Genomic DNA, 9,015 nt, shown 5'->3' with positions numbered 1-9,015 from the left:
TACATCGGGGTTAATGTTGCCGCATCTGCCGGATTGATTTGAAGAGACAGTAACAACTCAGGGGGAAACACTGAAGCGGTGCCTTTCATTCCTCGCCTTTGACCTCCCAAGTTGCACCATCCTCATCATCACTGTCATCCCCAGAAACACCACTTTCCCCTTTTATTTCCATGCGCAAAAGTAGAATGAAACACGGTTGTTCTGCAACTCTACTGGTGCATCTCGTGCAGCTGTAGGACGGCAAAGCAGCGTTTGGAAATCATCGCCTGTTTCGCTAACATTAAATGTCGGCGGATGCAAGCGAAGCGGCGTTGTGCTTTTATCCGGACACGGTGACGTGACCGCACCGCTGGCCCATCGTCCTCCTTTCTCTATTTGTTAACTGTCCATCACGCCCTTGTCCAAGGCTCTCTTTGTGTGTGCGCGCGCGCGCGTGTGTGTGTGTGTGTGTGACATTCAGCGAGGAGACAGCGCATCTTCGTATGCTGCATTTTTTGGCTCATTCATTATACATTCACTCGCTGGCTGACATGTATGCTTGACAACTATTTGTCCTCACGATGATAAAATCAGGAGAACTTTCCCCAACAGTCGCACACACATGCACACACTTACGCACACGCAACCACACGAGCAGCTTGATGCCCCCTCTGCTGTCTCTCCCCTGTCATTCCCGTCAGCCTCACCATCCCCTTTCCTCCCACGATCTTTGTCTCCATCCTTTTAATCTCGACCGCCACGTGTTCGTTTCTTCATCGCCGTCCTCCTCCTCTCCCGTCTCGGCCCACATGGGGCTCATTGTGTACCGAGGAGGACTTCTAAATGCTACCTTTGCTGACAGCCAGGCAATTAGCCCGCCATTATAAAACCACCTGATGAAAAACCACTGTGTTTCTCATCGTTGTCAAGTCTATTTTGAATCCTTCTTGTTCACCTTCCGATACAAGCAGTTTGTGGGAAAGTGCTGTTGTGATGAAGGGACATTTATGTTACAGAGACAGTCAGATACAGTATTTTATTTCTTCGAATGTGGCATCCATTCAGCCCTGGATGCAGAATGTGAAACTGAATGTATGAACTGAATCGTGAGGTCCTGATCCTTGCATGTGACAAAGCCATGTGGAAGGGAAAAAAAAGTACTGAGAAACAGGGTATAAGCAAGTCACTGAAGTCCAGTTGAATGTACAGTGACATTTTCATCCTCTCATACCTTACATCGCACCTTCAACTCACTCTGAAATCTCAGTCTGCCCCCCCCCACCCCCCTTTTACCCCTTTAAGTATTTGCTTCTTGTTTTGGCTGAATGTAATGAAATGAATATTGCCATCTTGGATTTGATAATAATAATCTTGTTTGCTGCATCTGATATAAGTTAATAAAAATATTGATATTGTTATTTGCAAAAAATAACATTGTGTGACGTGATTATTTTGAGTGGTGCAGTGGTTCACTCATTCATCTGAAATAGACTCCAACCCTCATGCGAATAAGCAGCAGCTGATGGATGGATGCCTACGGAATGCCGCCTATAAGTCAGCATTTTATTTAGAGTAGGAAGTGCGGAAAGCTCCATCAAGTGCTTCATGCTCATGATTTGATAATGAATGCACAAAACTGAACTCACGCTGCTTGCAGTCAGGCAAGTTCACCACTGAACTGGCGTTTCCGATATCGCGAGTCTTTGTCATAATCGACAGTTGAAGTCACAAGACAATGCACTAAAACTACAAGTCCTTAAAACAGCGCTCATCAAACTTTTTGAGAGTGAGAGCTCTTTCTTGGAAACTGATTAATGCAAAGCGCTAACAGTCTGAAACACGCTTCTGAAATAACACATTATAACACGTTTCATTTGTCAAAATGTTATTAATTAATGATATTTATTCATGAGAAAACACTGATCATGTTCATGATCCCTCACAGTAATTAGGAAACAAAAATCAATAAGCATTACACTCTTGATTAGCATTACACTATGAATCGATGAGATGTCAACCAAACTGGAACCGTAGTTAATAACCCTAACCCCCAAACCGCTTTTCAAAACCCATTTCATCCCTAATGTGTGTGCGCTTGCGAGTGTCGATTTTCACAGGGGTGAACAAGTTGACAGACAGGAGAGGGTAGAAGCAGCACGAGTGAATGCTGATGAAATATGTAAACAAACACACATACAAATAACCGTTTATCGAGTGTGAAAAAAACGATTGTATCAATTTTTTTCTCATCGAGTGATGAGTTGATGTAGTCGTTATAGCCCAAATAACAATCATTCCATTACTTGATTTCTACAATGAGTCTGTGGGTTTGATATCTGAGGTTCACATATTTACTGCATGAATGTAATATGTCACGTTAGACCGGCTGTCTTACCTGCATCGGCACTTTGACGTGGTATGAGCAGGCCTAACTTTGGATCGACTTTCTGCCACCAAGTTGTCACTCCACCAGTTTAATCTCCAACGACACTCCCTATGCTGCAGCGACACACCCATCTTGGAGGAGGCCGGTCTGACAAATTGTCAAACATTTGCAGTAGAGTCTTGCGCTCGTACGAGAAATGGGATCCGCGCCCTCCCTCGGAAAAACGCTATCTAGGAAAATGGAGCCCCACAAAGTCTTGCTGATAGAAAAAGGGAGGTAAGTTGTCCAGAACAAGAAGGATCTTGGATTTAGGGTAAAATGGTTGAAAGAGTAAATAGCTGCACAACTCGCACACGTGTGGTTTTGGTCAAGTATGAAATATGATGATGACAAAATATCTCTAAATAGGAAACATGTCTGTGGTGTAAAAAAAAAAAGAAGAAAAAAAAAAAAAGATTAACAACCGCTGTACTGTACTGGAGAAAAAAAATCCCCAAAAAAGAGCAATATCATTGAGTATTCAACTTTGACTCAACTTCACAACAACTGTTACAAAAAACAAAACAAAACAAAAAAAAACCCTCATTGTAATCATCATTGCAACCCTTAGTGGAAAGTAATATTCATCACTCACAGTGATCAACTTCTGGCCAAGGAGAGATCAGCTGTTGTTGTGATTGATTAGTTGGTGGGTGGGGCCTATTGTAGATCAATGTAGCGCAATGTATAAAGAATTGATTATTTTCAAAAACATTTTGTCCCTCCGGTCTTTCTCCCAACTGTTCAGTCCATCTGTTGTTTATGCTTAAATGATGTTTTGCCTCTCTTGCCTGAGGCTCAGTTTGAAAACACACCGAAGGGCAGGGAGTGACACAAAACAAGTAAAACTTTGCAAACGCTTGATAAAAATGAGATTGACTCATTTTTATCGTAGGGAGGAAATGTTACTCTTCTCTCTGTATCATAAAATGTCATTGCTATGTTTGTTTTGGTCTCTTCACAACATTAGTTTTTAATTCATTATGTGTCTGGATTTATCGAGTTTTACGTTTGTTTTTCCTTTTGTCTGACCCTTTGTTACCCCTTAGCCGCTCGGTCTCAATTCGACAAATCTCTTTTTAATACCTCTCTGAAATTGTCGTATAAAATATAGATTTTTTGGAGACGTAACTTATTTGTCGGGGGAAAAAAAAATCCATTCCACCATTTTCATATTGTTTGGTCGCAAGGGGTTTGGATGAGGTGGAGCCTGTCCCAGCAGACTTTGGGCAACGGGCTGGGTACACCCTGGACTGCTCGCCAGGCCATGGCTGCTTATGAAAAAACAACTATTCACGCTCACATTCACACCTATAGACAATTTAGAGTCTTCAATGTACTGTATCCACCACGCATGTTTTTAGAATGTTGGAGAAAGCCATAATAGCTGCAGAAAACACACGCAAGCAAGGGGAAAACATGTAAACACACAAGAAGGCCGGAGTTGAGAACGCAGAACCGCTATCATACCTCACTTCTTGTGGGAAAAAATATCAAATATAAATCTAACGTTAATTGATATTATTGTATAAATGTCAAAAAAACAAAAACAACTTTTGCACTTCTACCCAGACACTGTGAAATACAAACTTCTCATCTAATACAAATCAATCATCTAAATCATCTCTCCACTTTATTATTATTATTATTATTATTTTTAATGAAACACCTTGTCCTTATTAGGGCCAAGGTTCACTGGGGCCAATCCCAACTGACTTTGGGCGAAAAGCAGCCTACATGCTATATTGGCTGCTCATCACTCACATTTACATCGTCAACGGGGAAATCTCCTCCCAATCTAGTCTCATCTCATCTCATCTCATCCAGCCTGAGGTCATTCTCCTCATCACAGAATGAAGAGTGACAAAGTATTATGGACTTTTTTCAAATGATGTCACATGTGTTACACCAATCGTAACATCAAATCTCTGCATGGGAAAATAATGCACATATCTAGAGTGTATGTGGGGGTCAAGGGTCACTGATGTCCTTTGTCTTTTGGTAATCGCCTCCTTTCCCCCTGGAGGCAATCCCTTCCTATATTTTCTGCCATTCCATTGGCCAGTAAACTCTGCTCAAATATTCTTGCGTTATCGATAAAGACTTAACGCTTTGGATGAGGTCATTCTAACCGATGATCTGACCCTTCCTTCCAGCGTGCTATTTCTGACCACATGCCAGAGGTATCATCTAGAGCCCGCTCAACTTTATCCCAGCTCTGTGTGGACTTCAACGGAAGGAGGCCTTTGCTCCTTATCAGTTTGTCCGTTACATTCTTGACACAAGTGGTCGGCCCGTTACCCATCTATGGGCAAATGAAGATGGCTATAGAAACAATGGTGCGCTCCAGTGACCCACAATGCACCGGGGCTTTATAAAGAGGCCTCCCGAGTGAGAGATTTTGTTTCTGGAGTGAGAGCGTGTGGCTGAGAAGCAAATCTATGTTTGGTGCTATGGAATCACTGACTTCTCCGAGTCGTAGGTCCTCTTCCTCCTATCGCTCCTCAGCCCGTTACAGCTCCTCCAGTAGTTTTCGGTCAGAGAGCTCAAGGGCGGCACCTGGGGACTCCCTGGATGTTCTTTTAGAGCCTTTTCTTGACTCGTCGGATTCATCCAGCCTGTTTTGTGAAGAGGGCCAGGGGGGGTCATTCGGCAGGCAAGGCAGATCCTCCTGTGGACACACCGGTAAGAAGCTGTGGCTCACACGTGTAATGGAACAGATTGAAAACTTTCATTACCAATGCACTCGACTGCGGACCTTCTCCAGGGTCAAACTAAACAAAAAGTGACAAATGATACACAACCCAAAGTTAGTGTTATGCTAACAATGAGGCAATTACTATTATTAAGTTTTACTTCTAGAAAGCACAGTGCAAGAAGGCCTACTTGGGCTTTAGCACCGGCGGCTCCCATTTCGAGGCCAGTTGCAAACCAATGTTGGAGTGACGCTTATCTGATTCCTGACTAGTGTCAAGATGCTGTTGAGCAAGGCACTGACCAGCTCACCCCTCGCTGAAAAGGTGCAGAACTCCCAATTCACTCTGACGTGTCTCCCGTGCGTGGGCTGGTTCACACTGCAGGCTGCAACACAACGGCAACGTTTGAGTTAAATTTCCCCTTAAGAGATTATGATTAAGAATGGGATCACAATAACACGACCAATTATAGAGAGAAACCGATTAGGAAGTATTCAAAGCCGATCCGTAAATGTCAAGTTTTTCATTTGCTATTATTTCATCATCACAGAGGTTCATAAAAATGGAAAATAAAACCAGAACTTTTCATTGGAAGGAGGCAGAGCTTTAGGAGTAGGGAGTAGAAGTAATGAGCCAGAATATCTGATTGTGAACAAAAGGCTGCAGACCTCATCAACTGGGCCTCATAAAAAAGTTATGGTGAGGGGAAAATATAAAGAGTGGGGGGGAAACAAAGAATGCAGTACAAAACCCAGACTGAAACTCAGATGCCGCTAGTGCCATGATGTGGAGGGAGAAATCAGACAGTCATAATTAAAATTGCAACGATACATCTGCCTCTCCTATAAAGACAATCTTGAAATTATGAAAAAAAAATCTATGTCATAAACTGTAATATATGTTTGATTAAGCCAACAATTGTGAATTCTACATTGACAGCTGAGTGAGGCTTTGCTGCAATTACCTGGTAAATTGCGCTTGATGGTTCACGGGACATGATTATGATGTAAAAAGTTAGTTGAGATTGAAAAATTAGAACAAATTGAGATTACTTAAAAAAAAAAAAATCATAAAAAGGGAAAGAAACTTCTCAAACACTGGTTATAAAAAAGTATACACTCCCCTGTTCAAATAAATACGTTTTTGTGGTATACAAAAATGAGACCAAGATTGTCCTTTCAAAGGTTTTTCTACCTGTACAAAACAATTGAATAAAAAAAAAAGGAAAAAGTAAGATAATGTGGTTGCACCAGTAGACATCCCCTCTTAGACCTGGAACGCAGCTGTGTTCAGAATTAACCAATCACATAAAAACCCATGTTAAATTGGAGTCTGCATACACCTCCAAACATATAAAGTACCTCTAACATATGCTATACACATTTCTGATGTTGTAGTAGGCCTTTCCTTACTTTTTTTTCTGGCAGAAGTCTGAGCATTTTGTAGTAAAAAAAAGACTGTAATTTTTAAGTGTTCATAATTCCCTCCATGTTGACAAAGGCCCCAGTTCCTCCTGAGGAAAAAAAAGCCCCAAGGCGTGATAGCTACAGTGAAGCATATGGCAGCACCACCACGCTTCACTGTAGGTACGGCGCTCTTTTGGTGATGAGCGGTGTTATTCGCGGCAAATATAATTTTGGGAATTATGGGCAAAATGGCCAGGTTTCAAAATCTCTCAAACGCATGTGGGAAACTGTGTTGTGGTCCGATTAAAAAAAACGGTTTAAATGATTTTTACATATTAGAGAAGACTGGCATTTGAGCAGGGGTGTGTCGACTTTTCACTGTTTTTCTGCAACTGTTCAGCAATAGTGGCTCCATTATGATTTCCAAAAGCATTTTAGCAACTAAAAGCAACAACAAAAGATGCATCAACTCTATATTGCATACAGTGTAGACTAAAGTAATGTTATATGACTCAATATAAAGATTTACCAAAGATGCAAACACTTCAATTTTTAATAGGATTGCTTCTGCTATTGTGATAACCATAGCAACCACTGTGCTTACCGGTACTTTGTAATTGGGCTACTGCGCATCAAGGGTAGCCACTTCTTCTTCAAATGACTGCATGAAGAAAAATCAAAGAATGCAAGAGTCACTTTGTATTCAACATACTAAAGCCAATCTATCAGTTAGGTAAAGATATGAAATTATATATAGTATAATTCATTCATTTGTGAACTTGTCTTCAATAAAACTTCCTTTGTTTTTTAGAAGCATCTTTTTTGTTTTGTTCTTTTGAATACGTTCACACGGGGTTTGTCAAATGACGATTTCAGTTAACGCTGCAGCTGTCTTAAAACAGGCAGTGAGCCACAAACAGGCCCCGGGCAACAGTTTGGACACTGCTGGTCGACGTGTTTAAATGCTTTTGTATCTGCTGTCTTCTAATGTGTTGCAGCTCCAGTGGGTGGTGTTCTGCCAGTTTGTCAGACCAGTGCTGGTGGCGTGCAGTGTTTAGGAGATAGCTACTACATGTCCGCAGACGTCAGCCAGTTTGAGCCGCATGACGTTGTGGTGTTGGCGTATAACCATCACGTCGTCGTTCACGCTCAGAAGGTGTGTGTGTGTGTGTGTTCTAAAGCAATCATTTTGTGTTTAAAAAAAAAAATCGGATTGCCATTAATAAAGTATTCATTGAATTCTAATTTCTGCAACTGTCCAACATCAGCAATAATCCACAATCAAGAATAATACAGGTCAACAGCAAATTTCAATAAGACATGGATTTACGTGTCCCTAAAATATCTTCGACGATCATTTAAAAATGTCTTTTTTTTGGAGCACATCAGGTTTTCCAGATTTTTGTCATTTGTTGATTTTCAGTTCGACCTATAAAAGATTGCGCAATATTGAGTTTGCCATGTGTTGTAATTTAAAACTATGATGTTTCCGAAAAATAATTCTATCTGTCGCTGAACATAACACTTAATTGATAAATATGCCTAAGTATACTACTATATTACATACTATTTTATTATTATTAATATTATTATTATGAAAACCTGATGTGTTAGAGAAAAAAAAAGGCAGATTCCGAATCATCGCATAAAAAAAAAAAAATCCAGAATAGATTACTTGCAACTTTGATTAAAAAAATGTAATAAACATGTATTGACCAGTGTAATCAATAACTTGGCTGCAAATATATGCTACAATGTAACAACAAATGTGCAGACATAGTTTGCGAGCAAAGATGCTTACTCAAAAAAGGACACTTCTTAATGTAGCACATATTTTATTGTACTTTGTTGGTATATTGCTTTTAGTTTAATACCTATACACTCATGGAGATAAGTATTTCATATGCAACAAACAGAAAATGACCAAAAGAGTGTTTACTTTTGGTCTGCCTACACACTGTAACCTTTTTCAGTGGACACCTGCAATTTGTGTGCTTCAGGTCATGGATGATGGGAGCGTCAGTGACACATTCACCCATAAGTCTCAGTTCCCAAAGGACATGAACCCCCTTTCCGTCTGTGGGACCTTTAACCATGACGGTATCCTGATAGTGAGTGTCCGCCGGACCAACTCGACAGATGGGCGGGATCTTCTGACTGTCCCAACATTCCGCAGCGAAGCTCACCTTTGAGCACAGACTCAAAGTTCTGCCTAGATCTCAGCTTCAGTTGTGCTGAAGGCATATTAGAATCTTTTTCATTTTTATTAACTTTGCTTCTGTTCAGCGTTCGATGTCTGATGACCAGCTCATCCGACCGGCCACTATATATTTATCATATCTAAAAAAATGTAAATGAATTAATTTGCCCTTTTATCAGTTATTTTTGTCAAACACTTTATTATTTGATCTCCTTGCATGCTAGGCTGTACTTTGATCACTGTTGGTTGAGATGTCTGGATGATTGCAACACTTAGAAAACTTTGTAAAGTGACTAAAGGGCCAAGAAG

At 40.7% G+C, this 9,015-nt stretch overlaps 1 protein-coding gene across 1 annotated transcript; it reads left to right on the top strand.

Annotated features, from left to right (window-relative positions):
• The first annotated feature begins 4,851 nt into the window (after positions 1–4,851).
• LOC147144732 (heat shock protein beta-7-like) lies at positions 4,852–8,859 on the top strand. The gene is made up of 3 exons (XM_086036601.1): positions 4,852–5,089; positions 7,505–7,662; positions 8,507–8,859. Exons 1-3 carry the CDS (start codon positions 4,858–4,860, stop codon positions 8,696–8,698), a joined length of 582 nt encoding a protein of 193 aa, XP_085892727.1. The 5' UTR covers positions 4,852–4,857; the 3' UTR covers positions 8,699–8,859.
• Positions 8,860–9,015: the final 156 nt, after the last annotated feature.

Source organism: Filicampus tigris, chromosome 7, assembly GCF_054856515.1.
Source record: "Filicampus tigris isolate MCC_2025a chromosome 7, RoL_Ftig_1.0, whole genome shotgun sequence".
NCBI classification, from domain to species: Eukaryota; Metazoa; Chordata; class Actinopteri; order Syngnathiformes; family Syngnathidae; genus Filicampus; species Filicampus tigris.
This window is presented reverse-complemented; position numbering and strand designations above follow the sequence as displayed.

What these genes read in the sequence shown, in the direction of transcription:
- LOC147144732 (XM_086036601.1), top strand. Translation starts at nt 4,858, where the DNA reads ATGGAATCACTGACTTCTCCGAGTCGTAGGTCCTCTTCCTCCTATCGC. An exon ending in ATCCTCCTGTGGACACACCG is followed by an intron (nt 5,090 to 7,504) that starts GTAAGAAGCTGT and finishes AATGTGTTGCAG; the next exon opens with CTCCAGTGGGTGGTGTTCTG. An exon ending in TCGTCGTTCACGCTCAGAAG is followed by an intron (nt 7,663 to 8,506) that starts GTGTGTGTGTGT and finishes TGTGTGCTTCAG; the next exon opens with GTCATGGATGATGGGAGCGT.